The 22,252-nt window shown below is 59.0% G+C and overlaps 2 protein-coding genes across 4 annotated transcripts in view; one reads left to right on the top strand and one right to left on the bottom strand.

Moving 5' to 3' along the window:
• The window catches only part of MRPS5 (mitochondrial ribosomal protein S5), a 224,724-nt gene that overhangs the window by 33,065 nt on the left and 169,407 nt on the right, over positions 1–22,252 (top strand). The gene's annotated exons all lie outside the window — the stretch shown is intronic.
• PROM2 (prominin 2) lies at positions 700–20,697 on the bottom strand. Of its 3 annotated transcripts, none has more exons than XM_050755081.1 (24): positions 17,517–20,697; positions 16,838–16,887; positions 16,232–16,434; positions 16,018–16,138; positions 15,709–15,772; positions 15,310–15,399; positions 14,825–15,027; positions 14,388–14,462; positions 13,618–13,681; positions 13,258–13,417; positions 12,446–12,598; positions 10,796–10,919; positions 10,162–10,253; positions 9,958–10,042; positions 7,036–7,182; positions 6,441–6,512; positions 5,596–5,688; positions 5,043–5,096; positions 4,691–4,771; positions 4,449–4,517; positions 3,627–3,716; positions 3,348–3,454; positions 2,960–3,032; positions 700–2,745 (listed from the first exon to the last, which is right to left on the bottom strand). In XM_050755081.1, exons 1-23 carry the CDS (start codon positions 17,758–17,760, stop codon positions 2,969–2,971), a joined length of 2,505 nt encoding a protein of 834 aa, XP_050611038.1. In that variant the 5' UTR covers positions 17,761–20,697; the 3' UTR covers positions 700–2,745; positions 2,960–2,968. The 3 variants fall into 3 exon arrangements, with proteins under 3 accessions (XP_050611038.1, XP_050611039.1, XP_050611040.1); XM_050755082.1 differs by having other exon boundaries at positions 700–2,555; XM_050755083.1 differs by lacking the exons at positions 16,838–16,887; positions 17,517–20,697 and having other exon boundaries at positions 16,284–16,337.

Genomic DNA, 22,252 nt, shown 5'->3' with positions numbered 1-22,252 from the left:
GGGGGGGAGTAGGGTGGCGGGCATTTTGAACAGCTTTTAAAGTTATATGTATTTATTTATTTAATAAATATATGTACATATATATATTTAAGTCTAATTGAGAGTATTGGGAAGGAAACAAAGCAGTGAAGAATTACAAGGCCAACATCTAGGAAAAGGAGGCAACTCGGAGACACACGCACGGCATCTGGGACTACGTTTTCTGTAGGGGGTCTGCGGATTCTAGAAGATACTGCGAAGCCCCCACAGGAAGGCTACCTGGCAAATGTCTTACGCTTCGGGTTGGAGCCCCAGTGGGCTTCACCCGATGAATACGGATGAATCAGAAGTAGACCAGCCCTTAAAGTAACTCAAATCATCTCATTCCCTACAAGTAGATGAAAGAGATCTGACTCACTGCATCCCCGGCCACCTGCCAGATGTAAACATAATCCTCACAGAGGAAGGTAACTCTATCCCAGACCTGAAATTACTTGTACTCAATAAAAAAAATTGCCAAGTATGGGAGGAGACAGGACAAAACTAACAAAAAACAAGAGAAACAACAGGCACTAGAAACAGACTAATGGAGGCTCCATATAAGGGACTAACTGAACTTTAAAGTAACTATGCTTAATATGTTCAAATAGATAAAAGATAAAATAGGTAATTTTGAAAGAAAACTGAAAATATTTAAAAAATGGCTTCTATTCCATTTGTAATCCCATCAATTTTATTTTTTAAATGCAAGGGTGCTACTTCCCCCAGGTAGGTCAACAGATGAGTAACGAAAAAAAAAAAAAAAAAAACCCTCTAGGAAAGGCAAAAAAGAGGCAGTCACGCTACATTCAAGGATGCTCTTCTGACAGTGATAACAATACATTGTGCATGCACCATTCTAATTTCTAGTAGAAAACTTGTAGCTGGTTTATAAGATGCAGTTAATCATAGATACTTCCAGCCTGGGCAACATGGCAAAACCCCATCTCTACAAAAAATACAAAAATTAGCCAGGCATAGTGGCACGCACCTGTAGTCCCAGCTATTTGGGAGGCTGAGGCATGAGAATCGCTTAAGCCCAGTAGGTGGAGGTTGCAGTGAGCCAAGATTGCACTCCTACACTCCAGCCTGGGTGACAGAGCGAGACCCTGTCTCGAAACAAACAAACAAAAGGAAACAAAAACAAACAACACGGACACTCCCTGAAACCCAGCCCACCACAATCTGAAAGGACTTTCTGCCTTTGAACAGAGGCCTGTCTCCCTCTTCCCTTGTACACGCCCAGACACCAGCTCTACCTCCGGCCCAGAGCAGTCATGGCAAACAACGACAATAACAACAGGAAGCTTCCACCTACTGAGCCTTTGTTTTGTCCAGGCCGCTTTCCGTGAATGATCACATTTGATTTGCACAACTCTTTGCGGAGGCTGTGACTCTTCTCCCATCTTATAAACGGAGAAGCTGAGCGAGCACGTATCACAGCCAGGCTAGGAGTCTAGGTCTGCCTGCTCCTGACAGCAGGCTCCCAGGCTGGGATGCACGCCCTACCTGCATATTGCTGGAATAACCCCTGGATGCCTGCAGCCAGAGGTGACCTTAGAACTCTCCTCTCCATACACACTCATTAAACACCAACTGTGTACAGGGCCCCAGCCGAGGAAACCTGGTTTTAAGGACCCAGAACCAAGTCTCAGGGAAGTGAGAACGCTTTAATGGATCTGAGGTCTGTCCATCTCTTCTCTCTCTCCTCTTCCTCATTTGTGGAACACAGCGTCCAGCACTCAGGGCTGACACAGGGATGGGCTGGGGATGACCCTCGGCCACACGCGCAGGATAGAAGGGGCAGTGCAAAACCCTGTTCTGGCCACCGGACCACTCCTAAGAAAGCTGGGTGGGGGCTGCGGAAGATGCTTCCTTCTGAAGAGATAAGGGCGAGTCCCCACTGTGGCCCAGGCCCCAGGTCCCTTCCTCGGGAGCCAGCACTCAGAGAGGAGCTAAGTGCTGGTACCCCCATTTCTAACCTGGGTGCAGGCAGGGAGGCTCGGCCTTCAGACAGGCCTCCGTCACCCCGCTGGGCTAAATCCAGGATGAGATCTGCAGAGGGCCCAGGGCTCTGGGGCAGTGGAGGGCTCAGGGGCCATGAGGCAGGGCCTGCAGCCAGCCCAGACCTAGGCCACGGTGCCCCTGCCTGATTAGTGGTGTTACCTGAGTGGTTTGGTTGGGCAGGGCGGTCCCCTGGGCCAGCAAGGTAGCAGTGGGGATATGGTGACGAGGGGACAAAGGGAGGAAGCAAAGGGCCAGGAAGGGCATAAGCAGGAAGTGGGAGCCAGCGGGGAGGCCAGATGAGGATGGGGTGGGGGGCGAGGAGCTCAGAGAGGGGCAGAGGGAGGCTTGGCACGGGGAGGACACACGGGAATGGCAGTGGGGTTGGACGAGGCCTCTGTCCCACCCCAGGGTCCAGGCTCCAGCAGGTGGAGAACAGGCTTTTCCCGTGAGGATGCCACCAGCAGGGGGGTGAGGGGTGGCACCTGGAGGGACCTGCTGGCTCTGCAGCTGCACGGAAGTCCCACGTGATTCTGAGAGCGAATGATGGGGGTCGTGAGCAGAAAGAGGTGGACAGGAGCAGGCAAGGTCGGGCCAGGTAAGCCAGAATTAGGGACAGTCCAAGCCCCGATGCCAGCCTGGGCTCTGGGGCAAGAGCTACCGAAGTCCTGTGGCCCAGGCTGAACCAAAGGGGAGGACAGGCAGCCTTGGGGTCAGCTCACCCTGTCACGCATTAAGAAGGAAACGGGTGAAGAGGGAGGGGAGAACAGGGCTGTCAGCCCCGCTGCTGGACGGGCCACACCCAACACCCAGACCCCACCATGTCCCCAAGCCTTCCTGCCCTCCGAGGCCCCAGAAACCCCAGGCCCCAGCCCCTCCCCGCCCCACTCCCTCAATCCCTGGCAGGGAGCAATTAAGCACGTTGGGGAAAACTCACCCACAGGCCCTACAGCTTCAGGGAAGTAACCCGGGGGATGTGGAAGAGCTGAGTCTCCTCAGAGCTGGTGGAGCTGCAGCGTCGAAGACAGAGAGAGCATGGCCTCACCCCAGACCCTCAGCCCAGACACAGGGACAAACCCAGAGCCCTGAGGGTTTCTCCTCGGAAGCCCTCGGGGGAATGGGAAGGGTCCTTCAAATCTGTGCCCAAACGGATACAGCAAGAAAGGTAAGGGGCAGACGTACGGGAGAACTTCCTGGCTCTCCAGGGCTCGGCCATGAGCCTCCTCTGCCTGGGAGGCCTCAGGAGGGGCTGTGACAGGGACCTGGCCGCGGAAAGGACACTTCCCTGGCCCCTGACGCTGCCCGCAGCCCTGGCAGCCCCTCACCTGAGGCGTTTCCGGATAGGATGGAAGTATTTGGAGGTCTTGACAGCAAAGATGATGCTGGGGATCAGGAAGAAGGTGCACCACGCCAGGCAGAACCAGAAGGCATTCTGCAACAGGGCTTGAGGTCGGCTCACCAACCCACGTGGTACCCAGCCCCACCCAGCTGCCTGGTCATCAGAGCCGGGGCAGGGGCCATGCCTGGCTTCACACCCTGCTCACCCGGCCCTCCCTGAGAGCAGGAAGGCTTGGGGACGAGCCCTGATGAGCTGGGGCACTCACCCAGGGGTCAGCCACCATATCACACAGGATCACACGGCTGTTGTCCAGGGCTCCGGAGAGGGGCTGGCAGGTGGCGATGCGCTGAGTCACCTGTGGTGCCAACACGAGGCAGGTGACACAGAGACACCCGGACCCACAGGTGCACACCCACATTCAATTCAGGGAGAGTGGCTGACAGGGACGCAGATAGGCCTGGGGACACCACTGGGGCCACCGCACACTCGTACACACATGCAGAGAGGCAGGTACAGACAGATGGGGACATACCCCACAGGCTCCTCGCTGGCCCTCCCCTTTCCATCTGTTCACCAGCCTGGCCTACTACGACCCAGCACCGTGCTTCAAGCCACTCTCACTGGGGAGGCAACACGTGTGTGTGCATGCGTGCACACACACACACACAGGCACACAGACACACTCAGGGTACACCCAGACCCCCGCCACCTAGTGTGGGGTCCAGACAGCTTTGCAGAGGCTGCGTTCAGCAAGGGTCTGCAGCGGGAGGTGGGCTTTGAGGATTGGCCTTGGACAAGCTGGGGAAGGGGCCGGCCCAGGGAAGAACCTGCAGGCCAGGTGTGAGGAAACATTTTGGAGAACGCCAACCCTGCTCACACTCAGCTAAGGGAAGGGCTGCAACAGAGGTGGGGTGGGCAGAGCTTGGCCAGCAAGCAGGGGTGCAGATGCCAGGTTTGGGAGTTTGGGTTTGATCCTGAAGGCCTGGGTCACCCCCAAGGAGCTCTGGGGGCGGGGGCAGGGCTGAGCAGAGGGAACAGCTGGTCTGCTGGGGCAGGGAATCGGTCATTGCTCTGAGGCCCCACTTACCTCCTCTCTTACCCAGGCCACGTATTGGGAGAAGTAGCCCATCTCCCGGGCCAGGAAACACTCGCTCACCTGCAGGAAGGAGAGGAGGTCTGGGCCCCAGGGGTCCCGGAAGCCCCCCGCCCGCGCCACCTCCCATGCGTGGCAACTTGAGGACGGTCCAAGCTTTCCTGGGAGCCACGGTGAGAAGCTGGGAGTGGAGAAGTCTCGGGGGAAGCCCCTTCCCCATCCCACCCACCACTCACATTCCTCAGGATCCTGGTGGCCCAGGCAGGCAGCTCTCCTTTCAGGTAAGTGACATTGGCTAGGACATCTGAGGTCTCCAGCTGGAGGGGACGAGAGCCTCAACTCAGTGCCCCACATTCACGCATCCATTCATTAATTCAACACACACCGAGGCACACTCAGCAGGAGAGGGTTCAGCCCCGACAGGCCAAGGGTGGTGATTCCCCAGGCTCTGCCGCCACCCCCATCTTCCTCCCGACCCCACCCACAACCTGGGCAGAGCTCTGAGGTCCAGAGTGAGATGGGCTCCTACTTCCTGCCTCCCTCTGCAGCCCCCCTGCTCCACCATACGTCCCCACCACCAGCAGCCACCTGGAGATTCGGGGCAGAGGACTCCAGGGCCCTGACGCTGAGGTTGAGCTTCGCCTGTGGAGAAGAGATCAGGGCTGGTTAGGGGAGGGGAAGGGAAGGGGAGGGGAGGAGAGGGGAGGAGAGAGGAGAGGAAGGGAGGGGAGGGGAGGGGAGAGGAGAGGAAGGGAGGGGAGAGGAGGGGAGAGGAGAGGAGAGGAAGGGAGGGGAGGGGAGGGGAGAGGAGAGGAAGGGAGAGGAGGGGAGGGGAGAGGAGAGAAAGGGAGAGGAGGGGAGAGGGGAGAGGAGAGGAAGGGAGAGGAGGGGAGGGGAGAGGAGAGGAAGGGAGGGGAGGGGAGGGGAGAGGAGAGGAAGGGAGGGGAGGGGAGGGAGAGGAGAGGAAGGGAGGGGAGGGGAGGGGAGAGGAGAGGAAGGGAGAGGAGGGGAGGGGAGAGGAGAGGAAGGGAGGGGAGAGGAGGGGAGGGAACAGATTCTCAGAGCTTCCCTCCCCTTTCACTGTCCCCTCTCCAGCTCTCCCCTCCCCCAGGCCCCAGGCTCCCTGGGCCTGCAAACTGACCACAAGGCTCTGCTGGGGAACGACCTTCTCCTGGTGAAGGTTTCTGAGTCCGTGGGCCTCCCCCTGCAGCCGCTGCCCCAGCACAGAATTGCCCTGAAAGGATATAAAAATCAGAACAGCCCCACCCAGGACACATGTACCCCTCACCCAGGCTTTCACTCCGACATACCAAGGGGAAGGGAGAGGCAGAAAACCGAAGCCTCCATAAGCTCCAGGGCCTGATCTGGGTTTGGGGGGGCCTAGATCCCAGTTCTAAGTTCACTCTAGCTCGCTGGGTGTCCCTGTCAGTCACAGAACATGCCTGAGCTGCAGGGGCACCTGCGGAAATTGAGGGTGCTCCTGGCTCTGCCCACCCTGTGGGGTTGTTGCGGGGCCTATGGGATGTTTCAAAGAGAACTTTTAAACCCTAAATAGCTATAAATATAAAATGCTATTTTTCCCCTCAAGGGCAACTGCCATGACATCTCGTTCATCCCAAAGTCCTCACAGCCCCTGTCCCAGCAAATCCCGCAGTGGCACACATAGAAACACCTGCCCAACTGCGTGAGGCCAGAAAGTTACTTCATCTGTTCTGAGACGGAGGACAGGCCACCCAACAGATGAAGAAGCTCCGGCTCAGAGACGCTGCATGTCTTGCCCAAGGCCACACAGCCAGTGGGTGGCAGAGCTTGAGTAAGAAGTGATGCTGCAAAACCCTCCAGCCCAGCCAGGGGTCAGGAGCCTCAGGCCTCACTGGTGGTGGTCCTCAGTCCCCTGCCTTTGCCCTCACATCCTCCCACCCTCTCCTGCCTCCCAAGCCCCCAGTTTCTCCTGCTGCCCAGTAGGGGCCCCTGCTTCCCTCTCACTTGGGCCTGGGCCAGTCCTTCCAGCTCCTGGGCCAGCTGCTCCGTGCTAGTCTTCACCACAGGCCTCTGGATCTGCAGGTGGACGGGAGAGGCCAGGAGGGATGAACCCAGCCCCCGTGGGGCCCACAACCACCCGCTCCCAGCCTCCAAATCCCGTCTTATCAAACAGAACTGACACCAGCTAAGGGTTTTGTGACGCATGAGTCACAGTGGATTTTCCCTGGAACTGTGAAATATTTCAGACATTTTCCCAATGAGACAGAAACAACAAGAACAAATAAGGCACCTCTGGTGTAACTCAAGGAAGAGGCGACTTCCCACTGTGTCCGCCGCAGCGGTGGGTTCAGAACCACGAACAGCGACACGCGCTGTTGGGTTAGGGGAGAGGGTGTCCATTCCCATGTGACCTGGGTGGTGGCAGGAGGACGGGCCCAGGGGCACATGATCTGGGGACACCTCCACAGGAAGAGGCCCCAGGAAACGTGGAAGAGCCCAGAGCCGGGATAAGGCGAGATGCCCACCCCGCTCCTCTGTGGGCCCCTTCGTTCCATCACCACCTGGCCGAGGAAGCCCCACTGAGGTGCCCACCGCTGACCTGTACGAGGAAGTCGGGGTAGTGGACGCGCTGGAGCCCGCTGCTCTGCAGGGCCTCCAGGTCCCGGCGGGCGGCTGAGCTCAGCAGGTCCAGGCTCTGTGTGTCTACTTTCAGGCTCTGCAACTCCTGCCACAGCTTGTTGGTGTACTGGGAGGGTGGGGGCAGGGTGGGGGTCATGCCCAGTTGCTGAGCTAGGACCCCAGAGATGCTCCCCTAAGCGAGGCGGTCACCAGGCGATATGGTCTGGATATTTGTCCCCTCCAAATTTCATGTTGCAATGTGACCCCCGGGTGTTGGGGGTGGAGGTGGGCCTGGTGGGAGGTACTAGATCACGGGGGCGGATCCCTCACGAAGGCCTTAGTGCCGCTGCCCAGGTGATGAGTGAGATTTTGCCCAGTTAGTTCACGTGAGACCTGGTTGTTTGAAAGAGCGTGGCACCTCCACACTGGCTCTCTCGTTCGCTCTCTCCCCGTGTGACGCGCTGGCTCTCTCGTTCCCTCTCTCGCATCTCCGCACTGGCTCTCTCGTTCCCGCCCTCCCTGTGTGATGCGCTGGCTCCCCTCGGCCTTCCGCCATGAGTGGAAGCTCCCTGAGGCCTCCCCAGAAACGGGTGCTGGTGCCACGCTTCCTGTACAGCCTGCACTGAAACCTCTTTTCTTTATAAATTATGCAGCCTCAGGTGTTGCTTTTTTTAATTTTTGGTTGGGGGAGGGGACAGGGTCTTGCTCTGTTGCCCAGGCTGGAGGGTAATAGCACAAACACAGCCCACTGAAGCCAGGACCTCCTGGGTCCCAGTGATCCTCCCACCTCAGCCTCTCGAGTAGCTGGGACCACAGGTGCAAAACACCACACCTGGCTTTAAAAAAAAATTGTATAGAGGAGGTCTCCTCATGTTGCCTAGGCTGGTCTTGAACTCCTAGGCTCAAGTAATCCTTCCACCTCAGCTTCCCAAAGTCCTGGGATTACAGGCGTGAGCCACCATGTCCAGCCTCAGGTATCCCTCTATAGCAACGCAAGAACAGACTCACATGGCAGGCCCTCAGGGCCCCCTGCCCTGGACACCCCAAGCCCCAGACAGGCTCCCTGTAGGCCCTTGTCCCAAATGCCAAGACCTGGCCTTCCTCCAGTGCCTATCTGGCTTCTGGGCCAAGACACAGACCTTCCCTGGCCACCCGAAATAAAATAGCTCTCCCATCCCCTCTTTATCCCGTCAGCTGTGTCGAGGCCTTCAAAGCGCTTGTTGCTCTGAAATGATGTTACTTGTAAGTTAATTGTTCATTGCTGTCAGCTCCACGAGAGCGGGGCTTTGCCTGCCTGTTCTGCCCCCAACCCCCAGCATCTAACTCAGAGGCTCATACATGGGAAGGGTACAAGTTTGTTAGTTGTGTGAATGAGTGAATGAATGAATGAATGAATGAATGCACGCAACTGCATTTTCAGGAAAGAGCCTCAGCATTTTCCTACTATCACTGGAAGAGATTTAGACGTCATAAAATGCAGCCTGAGTGTTTAACAGATGAGAAACTGAGGTTAGAGTGGAGCGTCCACTTGCCAAGGTTACACAGCTGGTTAGAGACTGTGGCCCAGCTTGGCTCTCCTCCCCGCATCCCTCCAGGCTGCCTTCTCCTGGAGGGGAAAAGGCCTGGCCGTCTCGGGTGGGGGCCTTCGGGCCGTGTCTCAGGCATCAGTGGCAGCAGCTTCACGAGAAGTGGGGAGGTGCGTGGTGCCCTCCCCGTGCTCTGGAAAGCCCTGTGTCCTACTCATGTCTGCGTACCCATCCATATCTCCTTTGAGGACGAGGATTCTTACAACCATTTTGGGTGCGTTGTCAGGTGGCCTCAAAGGACTGCCCAGTGCATCCGAATCCAAAGCCCAGGACTCCTCCCCTCGAGAGCCATGGCTTCCCGCCAGCAGGGGATGGGGGCTCCTCTGCCCAGGGCCCTGGTTCATCCCTCCCTCCCTGGCCAGCCTTCCTCCACAGGGCAGTGTCTCAGCCTAGCACTGAGATATCGTCTGCTCCAGCGGCCTCCTGTCTGGTTAAAGATGCGGAAGGAGGAGTGAGCTGCATGACTGTCCCAGGTTGTGTAGTTCAAGACACAGAGTTGGGACTGGGCCATGTGGCTGTGCCATCCGTGGGCCGAGGCTGGTTGGTTGATCCAGGGGTTGGAAGGGTTTCCCGGGACGATGCAAAATCAGGAGTTAGCATGCTCTGTGTCTGGGGAGGGAGAGGGGCACCGGGGCCGGGGATGGGGGGTTTCCCCAGCATGTGTTTAGGAGCCTGGAAGTCGAGGAGGGAATGTCTTCTGGCTTCTGTGCACCATGAGAATCCCGTTCTCAACGTCCATCCCTCTTGTGAAACAGCCCTTCCTTGCCTTCGTTCTAGAACAGTCTCTCGCCAACATCGGCGAGCGTCTCCAGCTCTGCACACCAAGTCCCAGCAGAGCCCAGAGGTTCCAGGAAGAGGCTGGTTTGTCAGCCTGGGGGTGGAATCCTGCCGCCGCCACCTCCCACCCCGTGAGCTTGGCAGGCCCTCCCCCAGCGTCAGCCAGACCCACCGCCGTCCGTGTCACTGCCACGTCCTTCCCCAGCCTCCCCCTCCCAAGTGGAGCATCCCGGCCAATGCCTGTCCTCAGTCAGGACACGTGTGCCCCCCGTCCTCCTGCTCATTGTCACCAGCTTTTCCTGCTGCCACCTTGGCTGTGCTCGGGGCTGGACATAGCCTCCAGGTGCACACGGACCCACCCACACACCCGGAACCTTCCCCAGAGCTGGTGACTGGGCCTCTGCCCTCGGGCACCTTAATCGCTCACACAGACTTCTTGGGTCTCCTGGGTTCAAAGAGACGGTGCCTCCACAGAGGCAAAAAGACCGGAGGAGGGGATCTGAGGAGGGCTCCTCACAGTTCCCGAAACGTTCTCTCACCTGGCTGATATCCAGATGCTCCTCCAGGTTGTAGGAGTCATTGAGCTGCAGGACTGTCCAGAGCGCTGCCCCTTCCTTGCACTGCCTGAGGAGGAGTGAGGGGTGCAGACGATGAGCCTTGGGGGTGGCGGGAGGGCCGGTCCCCTGAGGGACACCGGTCTCCTTCCTTCCCCAGTCTCCAGCTCCGCCAGGCTGTCCGCTCACCGATAAGCTTGGTGGATGCTGATGTTCTTCCTCAGGCCAAGAAGGTGCGACGGGTTCATGGACGGGGGCAGGTTCCCTGGGGTGTCTGCAAACTGGAGATGGGGCAGTGAGAAGTGGGCACAGAGCGGGGTGGGGGCAAAGCCAGCCGGGTCCCCTAGGGCCTGGCGCTGTGCCGCCGTGGCACAGCAGAGACGAGGGGTAGGAAACATCCCCTCAGCCCAGCTCACACCTGGCCTCTAACTCTGGTGACCTCTGGACCCTAAATCCTTACAGGGGCTCTTCCCACGAATCCCTAGGAGGGGAGGCCGGCCCGATCTTCTGCAGAGAACCCAGTCCAGCATTGCAGCTCACCGGGCACCAGGGCGCCGGCTCCCAGACAGTGTTAGGAGATGAGAGGGCATGGGTCAGGGTGCCATCTCTCAGGTCCCTGCCCTGGGGCCTGGGCAGCATCTCAGGGACTCTCCCTCCACCGTCCACTGGCGGGTTCCTGTCTCTTTTTTTGGCCATGTCTGTCTCACTTCTCCCCTCCCTCTCTCCCTCTTACCCCCGACCACCACTTTCCCCCAACCCTCCTGTCTGCCCATATGCCCCCACCTCCCTCCCCAGGAGGGCCTGTGAGCAGAGATGGGCCTACCTCAAAGAGCTCGCCGCTCTCCCAGCTCTGGCACACCAGCGTCTGCACGTTGCCGCCCACCAGGAAGGTGGCAAACACCAGGAGGATGAGGGGGGCAGCAAAGAGGAAGCTGAGGCCCACGCCTCTGTGGAAGGCGAGAGGCAGGACTGAGGGACAGCAGGGACTGGCCGCCCTGACCATACCCTCTGTCCCACCCGCACCCCAGGGCCAGCCTGCTCAGCCAGTTGGCCCCAGGACAGAGCCTTCAGAGGAGAGGAGCTTGGAGGACTTGGCCTCCCGGGGAGGAGGGAGAACCCAGAATTCCTGACTGTCCCGGTCTCACCTTCACCCCATCCCCACCCTGTGCCTGGTGCCCGGGCTGGCCCTGGCAGCCTAGAGGAGAGAACAGCTGTTTTGTTCAAAGAGCCAGGACTAGCTGGGCTCACATCTATAATCCCAGCACTTTGGGAGGTTGAGGTGGGAGGATAGCTTGAGTCCAGCCTGGGCAATAGAGTGAGACTTTGTCTCTACAAAATTTTAAAAATTAGGCCGGGCGCGGTGGCTCAAGCCTGTAATCCCAGCACTTTGGGAGGCCGAGACGGGTGGATCACGAGGTCAGGAGATCGAGACTATCCTGGCTAACATGGTGAAACCTCGTTTCTACTAAAAAAATACAAAAAACTAGCCGGGCGAGGTGGCGGGCGCCTGTAGTCCCAGCTACTCGGGAGGCTGAGGTGGGAGAATGGCGTGAACCTGGGAGGCGGAGCTTGCAGTGAGCTGAGATCCGGCCACTGCACTCCAGCCTGGGCGACAGAGCCAGACTCCGTCTCAAAAAAAAAAAAAAAAAAAAAAAAAAAAAAAAATTTTTTAAATTAGCTGGGCGTGGTGGCACACGCCTGTAGTCCCAACTACTCGGGAGGCTGAGGCATGAGAATCACTTGAGCCTGGGAGGTTGAGGCTATAGTGAGCCATGATGGTGTCACTGCACTCCGTCCTGGGTGACAGAGCAAGACCCTGTCACAACAACAACAAACAAAACAAAAAACAAAACAAAACCCAAAGAGCCAAGACTGCTGACTTTTGTGCCTGGGGCCCATGGAGGTGACCTGCTCCAGGACCCAGCACTCAAAAGGGTCACCTGGCACGGCCAGGCATGACCTGCTGACAGGGAAGAGCCTGAGGAGTAAAGATCTTAGACCAGGAGGCTCGAAGGGCTTATGAGGTAGGCACAGCCCTACGTCAGGCTGTGAGGCTTGGAAAGTAAAACGGGGGGTGGATTTCAGCCCCCACTTACCTCTTTAGCCAGGCACTCTTGTTCAGTGAACAGCCTGTACAACTGTATGTGGCAGCCTTGGCCTTAGAGACCGTCTAGTCTGGGGCTGGCAAACAGATTCCACCTCTGGTGCTGTTGCCTATTGGTGGTGGGGGCCGCCTGGAAGCTGGGGTGAGGACTCTAGGCTGTGTCTGACTCAGGGGAAGGAGTGCCCATTAGATGCTATGGCAGTTGCCCCTGCTGTAGGAGGCAAGAGCTCCTTGTTGGCCATTCCTGCTCTGGTTCAACCCCTTTATTCAGATGATGACACTGGCAGCCACGGGAGCTGTGCTCAGGAGCGAGAGTAATCGGCCAGCCCTGTAAGGGGGGACCCTGCCCCTCTCCCAGCCCTCTCTTACGCCATGAGGAAGTGGGCTCCACCTTCGCCCTTGGCTTCTGGCTGGCTGGGGTCCTCCCTGGCAGATAGGCCCCAGATGCCCAGATTGAGGCCCAGCAGGTTGCAGAGCGCCACGAGCAGGACCACGGAGCACAGCACGCAGCCCACGATCCACCTGCCACAGAGAGGACACGGGTGTCACTAAGAAGGCAGGCGGCTGGCACCAAGATGGACAGGTGTGGGACCTGGTGGCTGGGTGTGGCCGCTAACCCCAAGGCCGGGGCTTCAGAAATGCAGATACAGACCCTTCCTGAGGCCCTACTGCTCTTGTGTCATCTCCAGGCTCAGGTTCCGAGGGCACACAGCCTGGTAGGGACTTGGAAGCCTGTGGAGTCAGGGGTCTTGGCTTAAAAATATGCAGAGGCAGCCGGGCGCGGTGGCTCACGCCTGTAATCCCAGCACTTTGGGAGGCTGAGGCGGGCGGATCACGAGGTCAAGAGATAGAGACCGTCCTGGCCAACATGGTGAAACCCTGTCTCTACTAAAAATGCAAACATTAGCTGGGCGTGGTGGCGGGTGCCTGTAGTGCCAGCTACTTGGGAGGCTGAGGCAGGAGAATCGCTTGAACCCGGGTGGCGGAGCTTGCAGTGAGCGGAGATTGCACCACTGCACTCCGGCCTGGGTGACAGAGTGAGACTCCATCTCAAACAAACAAACAAACACAGAGGCTCAGTATAGTCAGGGGCTGATAAGGGCTGGGAATGGGGCTCAGGATGTCAGGGTGGCATAGAGGCTGGGCTGCCCGCCCCACCCCACCCTGCGGGTGCCCAGCACCTGTAGGTCTCGTATCTCTGCACCTCCTGCAGGTAGGGGCGGCTGCTCTCCTCCACCTCCTGCAGTGCCTGGGCCCAGCGGGAAGCTGCCTCTGAGCCTGGGAACCCTTCAGCCAGTGTCCTCAACCCTTCCGGCTGCTGGGCCACTGCCTTCTTCAGCTCTGCCCAAAGTAGCGGGGACTTGTGGGATGCGGAGGGCACCCTGGGGCCCAGGAACACGACAAGCGGGCAGGAAGAACATCTGGGAACCACAGAGGGAGGACAGTCCCCCGCCACCCCAGTCCTCTCTCAACAGGCCTCTCTGGTAGGGGTGGGGCGGGAAGCTGTGCCTGGCAGCTGCCTCTGACCCTTGCGGCCTAACCTTGCACCACGCTGGACGTCTGCATGGCAGCCAGGGTTGGAAGGGCGTTGAAGGTGCTGTTCTCCTGCAGGAACCAAGTAGGGATGGGCCTCCCCATCTCTGCCCAGTGTTCCCTCTTGGGAGACTCACCAGGCCTAGAGGGAGGGCCCCCCTCAGTGCTCCCAGCTTCCCTCTTTTCTCTTGGTCACTGCCCTCCTCTCCCCTCCCTTGGCCCAGCCTGACTCAACTTCTAAAAGGTTGTTCCTCCCGGACCTCTTCTTCCTACCCCCATCCCTCTCCCACCACTGCAGTGAACTCTCAGCTGTCCTCCACACAACTGCCAGGTCTAGCTCCTGAAGATACAGCCCCAGTCCACCCTTCCAGCTTCGGCTCTGACTTCCTTCCTTCTGGAACCTTCCACTCCAGCCACCCAGCACAGCTGACTCACCATTTCCCCAGCTCCAGGTCCTGGGTCCTGGGCGCTGACTCACAACACCGAGTCCTCCCCCTTGGCCCATCTCCACCCGAGGGAGCCGCCTGCCCCCTGGGCTCAGGTTGGGCACTGCTCCCTTGCCACCCCAGACGCCTGCTGCCTTAAAGGTCCCAGCTCTCCCTTCCGAGCACAGACTGTGTGCACACCAAGGGTGGTCGTCGGGAGTCCCCTGCCCAGGGTGCTGTGTGGTGAGTGGGGCCCCAAGTCTTAGGTTCAACTGGGTTCCTGCCCAAAAGGGGGAAATGGAGGCCCTCACTTGGCAGGTGAGGGAGGAATCAGGCAGACCAGGCGGTCTCACCTCCTGGACCATGCTGGAGAAGTTGGCCTCGGGGACTCCCTTCAGCCGGTGCAGGACATGGTCCACAGAGGGCACCTGAAATGGGGGAAGGTGGGTTGTTACAAAGTTCAAGGAGAAGCCTGAAGGGGATCCCTGAGGGTGGACGCAGGGGGCAGGTGCCTCTGAACCCCAATGTCCTCAAGTGTAAAATGGGGACTGTCATGGCTCCCACTGCCCCTGGCCGCAGCCAGAACTCAAGGAGCTCACACACGTGAAGCTCACGCAGAGGGCGCGGCCCGGGGAGCACTCCACCCACAGCCAGGATGACCGGCATTAACCCCGGGTGGGTGGGGCAAGGGAGGAACATGGGGGAAGGGGACTGGGAATTTGCCGGATCCCAGGAGCGGCAGGTGGCCGGCCCTCTGTGACTTTAAGAGGACTCTGTCCTGGGTCTGCACCTGGCTGAAGTCAGCACCCAGCTCCAGGGCGTGGGCCCGGCTCAGGGCCCCTGCACAGTCTCCCTGGCACCCGGCCTCCTGCAGCAGCTGGAGGAGGCGGTCCCGTTGTTCCTGGAGGGCTGACTCCAGGTCCTGCTGCCCGGCCTGCAGCTCCACCACTGTAGCGTTCAGGGCCTGCAGGTGGTGCATGGAGACCTGCAGGGCTGAGAGACCCACACCCAGCGTGAACGGTGGCCCCCATAGGCATCCCAGAACTCCCCTCCCCCAGCCAAAGGGACCTGCAAATCATTGACCTCCTGCCTACAGTGGAAACTGCCCCTGGGTACGTCAAGCCAGAGGAGGGGGGCTGGATCCTGGGGTACAGCGATGGGGAAGTATAGGTGGGGCAGAGGCGGCTCAGGAAATCCAGGGCTGGGGGCAGGTGGGACCGTTCCCAGGAGGACACCCGCTGGGCTCCACATTATCCAGGGGCGGCTTCAGCTCACCCTGGCCTAAACTGCCCACGGCCGCCAGCAAGGGGTACACGGCGCTCCTGAGCTGGGTGTGGACCGCGCTCCCAATGCTCACACCGACACCTGCAGGGCACATGGCAGTCTGCAGGGTGAGGCCCCAAGGATGGAGGGGCCTCCCCATTCCCATCCTGCTTCCCCAGGCCCCACCGGGCTCTGCAGAAGCCGGCGGGTGGAGGGGAGTGGAGGAGGGGCAACACGCTTCTTCCTCCAGCAGCTGAGTGGTGGCCACTCTTGCTCTCCAGCCGGCCTGATCCCCACCTCTACCAGCCTGTTCCCAGGTGGGGTCCAGAATGAGGGAGTGAGAGGCCCCCACCGAGGCACCCGAGCAGGGGCCCTGCAGCCGGCCCACCTGCCAGCCCCCGAGACCCTCACCATCCAGCTCCTCCGAGACGCGCTCCTGGGGCAGGGAGAACTGCTGTGCCACGGCCTGCAGCTCCTAGGCAAACACAAGGCCCTGAGGCTGCCCTTCCTGGTCACCCGAAGTCCTGACCCCCATCTGTCCCTGGCCCCTTCCCTGCCCCTATGGCATCCGCCCTGAGGGTGGTGGACTCTCAGGCAAGGCGGGACAGGAGGCGGCTTTCAGATGCACTGCTGATGGGCCAGCGAGAGCCCACTCAGCTCTGTCCTGCCCGGGCCCGGTGCTCACAGGGGCACATGTGGGTGAGGGGTAACAGTGCTCACTTGGGGGACATCAGAGACCAGGCCTCGGAGGCTAAGCAGGGTCTCAGGCACAGCCTCCACGCTGGGGCCCATCTGTTCATGCGTGCGCTGGTTGGTGACTAAGGCACAGACCACACCAATCCTGTGGGAATGGAGGGAGGAGGGAGGTGCTTGCGGGGTAAGAGGGAGCCTGGGGCCACCGCCCGCCCCGCCTGGGCTCTGGGCAGTGCCTTACAGCAGCAAGAGGGTGGTCAGCAGCAGGAAGACCATGAGGGCCGCACACTCACAGGCCAGCGCCTTGTGCTCTGTCTTCACTCGCCCCCCGCAGCGCCGGTGGCAGCGGCAGCAGCAGAAGCAAAGCCCGGCAGTGGGCATCAGCAGCAGGTAGAGGCCCGCGACCACGGCGCACACCACGTAGCCCGCCTCGTACCGCACCACCTGGGCAGGCGGCAGGGCATGAGGGGCGACCCGACCCCCACTGCCCAGCCCTGGCTTCTGCCGGAGTCCAGAGGGAAACCAGAAGGGGCGGGAGTGCTGTCGGGGGCATGGCCTGCATCTCATGCAACGCGTCCCAGAGGCGACCGCATTCTTACTGCTCATCACCATCTTACACGGGAGGAAGCTGAAGTTCAGGAAGTTCCAGCTCCCTGCAAACCTCATTGCCAGTAAATGGCAGAGCTGTGGTTTGCATCCAGGTCTGCGGATGGCAGGGCCCACAGAGGAGGGGCGAGGATGCCCGAGCCCCCGCCTGGTGGACTGAGCGGACTGGGGGCTTTTCTGCTCCCATCCTGCTGCTCACCCCGGAACTCCCTCCCCCAGCACCTTTCCCCAGCTTGCTCACCTCATTCACCTTCACGGAGGCCAGCTCATTCAGCAGGGCCTTTACCAACTCTACCGGAAAGAGCCAAGCTGAGGATTTGGGGGCAGCCACCGCCCTGCCCCGTGTCCGTCCTCTCCCCACTGCCAGGGCAAAGTGGCTCTGAGGCAGGGCTCCTGCCACCACCATGGCACCCTCGCAGGAGGCTGCATCACCGCAGCCCTGCGCCATCCTGCCCTGACCTCAGCACTGCTACAGGAGGGTGAGAGAGGAGAGGCTGCAGACCTCTCCTCCTGGACCCTACAGGTCAGTCCTGAGCCTGGGCAAAGGCGGAGAAGGGGCCTGGCCTGGCAGTTCTTCCCCTCAAGCAGCAAGGGACAAAACTGGGAGGGTCCTCCAGCCACTCCTGGACCACCCAACCCAAGCACCACTAGACTCAGAGGATGTCTGAGTCAGGTCTAATGTATTTCTAATGTGACCTCCTCACTTTACAGACAGAGCACCTGAGGCTCAGAGAGGAAACGAGGGCTACCCACAGTCACACAGCAGGTTCTGGAGCCCGCCCCGGATCCTCCGCCTTCTACCCCAGGAAGACGGCCAGTGCCTGCTGGTAGGTTGGGCACATCTCATGGTAGAGGGGGACAGAGGAAGCCTGGCTGGGGACCCAAATGCTGAGGCTCTCGCTGGGGAGGTGCACACTCACCTGAAGGGAAAGGATTCAGCTGCACCACGGAGAGGAAGCGGTGCACGGTGCCGTAGAGCGAGTCCAGGAGTCCTGGCGCACGAACTCGAGGGGCCAGCCACCGGGCCCTGGCCGCTGGGGTGAATGTCAGGGGCTCTGCCGGGCCAAGGGACTTGCAGTCTGTGGCCCCCACTGCCAGCCGACTCAGGGACAGCCCCAGGCCCAGGCCCAGCAGGGGAGCCAGCAGCGCCAGTGCGTGCCTCATGGGGTCAGGAAGGTAAGGGGCTCAGGTTCAGGCTCAGGAGGGAACAGGCAAGCCCAGGGCAGGCCGTGCATCCTTCTCCAGCCTCTGTCCCTCTCTCCACAGCTCTCAAAACCTGCCCAACAGGTTTGGGTTCCTGAGCTACCTGGCCTCCCGCCTCCCTACCTGCCTTGGAGCATAGGAAGGGCAGGGGTGGAGGCACAGGGTAGGGGCAGGGCCAGGCTGGGACCGCCCTTGGTGGCCTTGGGTGGAAGCCTGGGCTCCCCACCACCCAGATCCTTGCAGGCAACGGCTGCCTTGAGCTGGGTCCAAAAGGTACCTCAGCAGCTTGGGATTGCCTAGAGTGGCCCCATTTCAAATATTCTGTTCCATGCCCAGCTCCAGCAGCCCAGTCTGGGAGCTGGGAAAACAGCTGCTTGGTGAAGCCCTGGCCAAAATGGTCATAAGACCAGGCACACAGGGCCAAGACCCAGGCTTGCTCTCCCTGCTTCATCTGGAACCTGCGCTGTCCCTGCAGGTCATGCCCGGTGCCCACTGCCGGGCCGATCCGGAACACAGGCCCACCCTGACGGGCACAGGCCTTTGGGAGGGCAAATCCGAGGTGTGCCCTTTGGCCTGGCGTACCTCATCCAGTCAGCAGTTGAAAGAACTGATAGGATATGACCAGAAATGTGTTGGCACAGATCTCTGTTTTGTGAACAGCTGTATGCCCAATGCCCAGAAAGTCGCCTGCAGCTGAGCAGGCCATGGGGAAAATTCACTGAAGGGCTGGAGGGAATCAGAAACAGTCCTGAAAGCCACCACTGAGGAACTGGCAAAATGAGCCTCTTACATCACACACTGGGCAGTTGCTAAGGAACGTGCTGTGGAAATGTCTCTTGTGACTGAAAAATACTCACATGCACTCGTAAGTGCAAATAGCAGATTACAGGCCAGCACACGCAGTAAAGGTGTAAAACGGTGATCATTTCCACACATAGAAGATTACAGACCAGATGGGAGGCTGAGATGGGCGGATCACGAGGTCAGGAGATGGAGACCATCCTGGCTAACACCGTGAAACCCCGTCTCTACTAAAAATACAAAAAAAAAAAAAAAATTAGCCGGGCGTGGTGGCGGGCGCCTGTAGTCCCAGGTACTGAGGAGGCTGAGGCAGGAGAATGGCATGAACCCGGGAGGTGGAGCTTGCAGTGAGCCAAGATTGTGCCACTGCAATCCAGCCTGGGTGACAGAGCGAGACCCCATCTCTACAAAAAAAAAAAAAAAAAAGAAGATTACAGACCAGTACATGCAGTAAACGGCAGTCATTTTTCAGTGGGGTTGCCGGCAATTTTTCATTCTCTTTTGCTCACGTGTACTTCCTCATTGCTGTGCACTAAACGTGTGTTACTCGTATTTACATAAGTAATCGAAGCCTGTGAGTTTCCACGGCAGCTCCTTGCCCCTGACTGGGAGCCTTGGAGAAAAGGGCTGGCTCCGTGGCTCCCAGGATCCCCAAGCTCAGCCCAGGGCAATAGTTCAGGATGGTCTGCAGGGTGGGTGAGTGGCTCAGGGATGTCTGGCTGTCTCTGGTAGGGTTATCAGGCAATTGGGGCCTTACCTGTGAATCAGGGCTGAGCCCGCAGGAGAGCTCTTATACCCCCCATTGCTGCCTCTGCGGCTTTCTCAGAGCCAGGGGACGAGAGAACACAGTGGTAGAAGGCATAGTCCAGTTAACAGTGGGGAGACACAGGAAGTGGGGCCTCATCAAAGGGTGATTCAGAGGTGAGGATCAGGGATACAGTGAAGAATAGTCTAGGGGTGTCCTGGCACCCTAGGTCTGGTGGGAGCAGGCTGTGGACCCCAGGGAGGGTCCAGGGCCAGCTCCTCCTGTGGGGCTCCGACCCCAGCATGTGCAGAGAGGCCCCTGGCCACACTGCCTATGACCGTGTTGTGAAGCTCAGTGCAGGCTGTGCCCACCTAGGCCCGCCCACAGCCCTTCCTCCCGAGTCACCTGAGCCCAGTATCTATGTTGGGGGCTCCTGGTTCCCCAGAGGCTGCATTGAGGAAGAGCTGGTCTCTCCAGGGCCTCACCGCTTCTCCCTTCTCCTTCTCCCTCCAATTTAGGCTGTTAAAAAGAACGCTTTCCCCTGGGATGGTTTTCTAATGCCCCCATCAGCAGCAAGATGCACACAGCCCTCACCCGAGTACCTGCCTCTTAGGCGTTTCTGTATCTTCTGACTCCAGCGCACCAGCGGTGGGGGATTCAGGTCCCAGCTTCCTGGTTAGCGCTGAAAGCCCTCGGGGACTTGGGAAATAAGCGCTTTGGCTCCAGGTGCTCCACTCCCACCCTCTCTCTCTTCTCCATTATTGTCCTAATTAAGCCAATCATTGGCTACTGCTATTGTTTTTATTTGTGTGTATGGTAAAAACACTGTGGTTTGAAGATAAGATTTCCCCTGGGATAAACAAAAACATACCAAGCCTCTTCCTCAGCCCAGGGCCGGATGAAGATGCTGAATCTGCCTGTTGAACGGACGGAGAAATAGATGCATGGAAGAAAGGACTATTCTGAGTTAGCAGCCAAGCCAGGAGCGGACACGACAGCTCCCCTTTCCCAGCGGGATCCTGATAAACAATTTATCATCAGACCCGCCGGTCAGCCCCTGCCTCCTCCCACCCCCAGCCCTGCATGGGAGAGCAGGTGGGGTTCAGGATCCAGCCTTGGAGCTGGGCAGAGGAGGCGAGGAAGCCACTGCTCTCCCTGAATTCCCTGGAAAAGCCCAGCACGCAGGCGGGTGACGACTGTTCACAAGCATGGGTGCCCCTGCGGCAGCCACTAAGGGCCTTGGCGGTGGGCAGGTCACCCAGCTGGAGAGCTTCTGGAAGTGGGGACGGGAGGCCAAGGTGGTCCTGGACCCTCCTTTTCCTCCCATCTTTCTGGGTATACCTGCACTTTCTCTGCTCCTGCTGACCCCCGCACCCTCTGACCTCCATGGGGAATTCTTTGGTTGACCAGGAGAAGCTGCTCCCGGTTGCCCTGGAAACATCTCCTGGGGCCACGTGCTCACCCTGACTCACCATCTCCAGAAGATCGATGTTCCCGGAACCCCACAGCCCCAAGGTGGGGAAGACGGGGCAGAGGTGGAGACCTCAGCAAGGGGAGGAACTCTGCCCTCCAGAAAGCCCCTGGGCCCCTCTGGCTGCCTCACGCAGCCACACTGGGAACAGGCCGGCAAGAAGCTCAGACACTCTCAGGGAAACCTCAGGCAAGAAGTCAGGCCCCTCTTCTTTCTTGCCTCTGCTATCCATGCCATTCCCTGGGAATGAGTGTTAAACCAATTCAAGGGGACAGAGACCCACTTACCAGACCATCAGGGCTACGGCACGGCCACCGTCTTAGTCACCATTTTTGATGGCAAGAATGAAAACCCACTTAGGTCAGCGGAAGGATTTGAAACGTGAGCATTTATTATAGAGACACAAGCGCACTTTTGGAGTCCAAGGGCCCTCAGGAGGGCTCAGAGCCTGGAACGGGAAATCCGTCGAGGGCCCCATGTCTGTCTCAGACCCTCTCTCTGGGGCGGCGTCGGCCTCCTCTGCCGAACGGACTCTCCTCGTCCAACGTGGCAGGGAGGGCTGCCCTGCCGATCTGAGTCTGCCTGTTCTCCCAGGTGGTCTGCTATGAGTCCCGCCAGCACCACAGGCCACACTCTCCATCCTAGCGGGAGGAAACTGGTGGTCCCCACCGGAGGCGGGGTCTCCCAGTCCACCAGGGCCCTCTGGCTGTGACATCCTTACAGGGAGCAAGCGCAGCGGCTGGGCCCAAGCTTGTGGCATGTGGCGGCCCTGGGGGAACAGGCCTCTGCGATGCCTTTCTGGGAATATTTTGGAGCGTTTTGACCACCACGCTCCCAGAATGTGAGTCCCTGCCTGACTTCTCGTCCCTCGGTCTGGCATGCAGCCCACATCTAGCCTTCCAGCACCCCTCCTGAGTATTGCTTCAGAAGGGACCATCGTGAATGTACATGGACCCCGGGCTCCCCTGCTTCAAACCTCCTAACGGCTCCTACACTGGACTCCTTAATTTGTCTCCAGGGCCTCCACCATTGGAGCCCTTCTCAGTTCCCCTCGTTAGTTCCTGCTGTCCTTGGCTCACCCTACCACACTCCCTCCATCCTGGCCCTGCTCACGATTCCCCTTCTTCATCCCCAGCCTCCACGTTCACCCAATTTCTGCTCATCCTTTAAGCTTGGTTCAGTGGTCACCTTCCCTAGGACCCCCAGGTTGAGTGAGGGGTCCTTTCAAGGCATCCCTTAATGTGACACCTGCCCCCATATTCCCCGTTTCCTTGTCTGTCTCCCCCACGTAGACAGGATTGAGTTTTACTCACCGTCACATCCTCTTCAGCCCTGGACACAGAACCCAGCATATTTTCCAGTCTCGAAACTTTGGAAAAGCACATCATTTGAATACATTTAAAGATAAGATTTGTTCCCCATAAGGGTCATCAAAA

This window comes from Macaca thibetana, chromosome 13 (assembly GCF_024542745.1).
Source record: "Macaca thibetana thibetana isolate TM-01 chromosome 13, ASM2454274v1, whole genome shotgun sequence".
In the NCBI taxonomy this organism is placed as follows: Eukaryota; Metazoa; Chordata; class Mammalia; order Primates; family Cercopithecidae; genus Macaca; species Macaca thibetana.
This window is presented reverse-complemented; position numbering and strand designations above follow the sequence as displayed.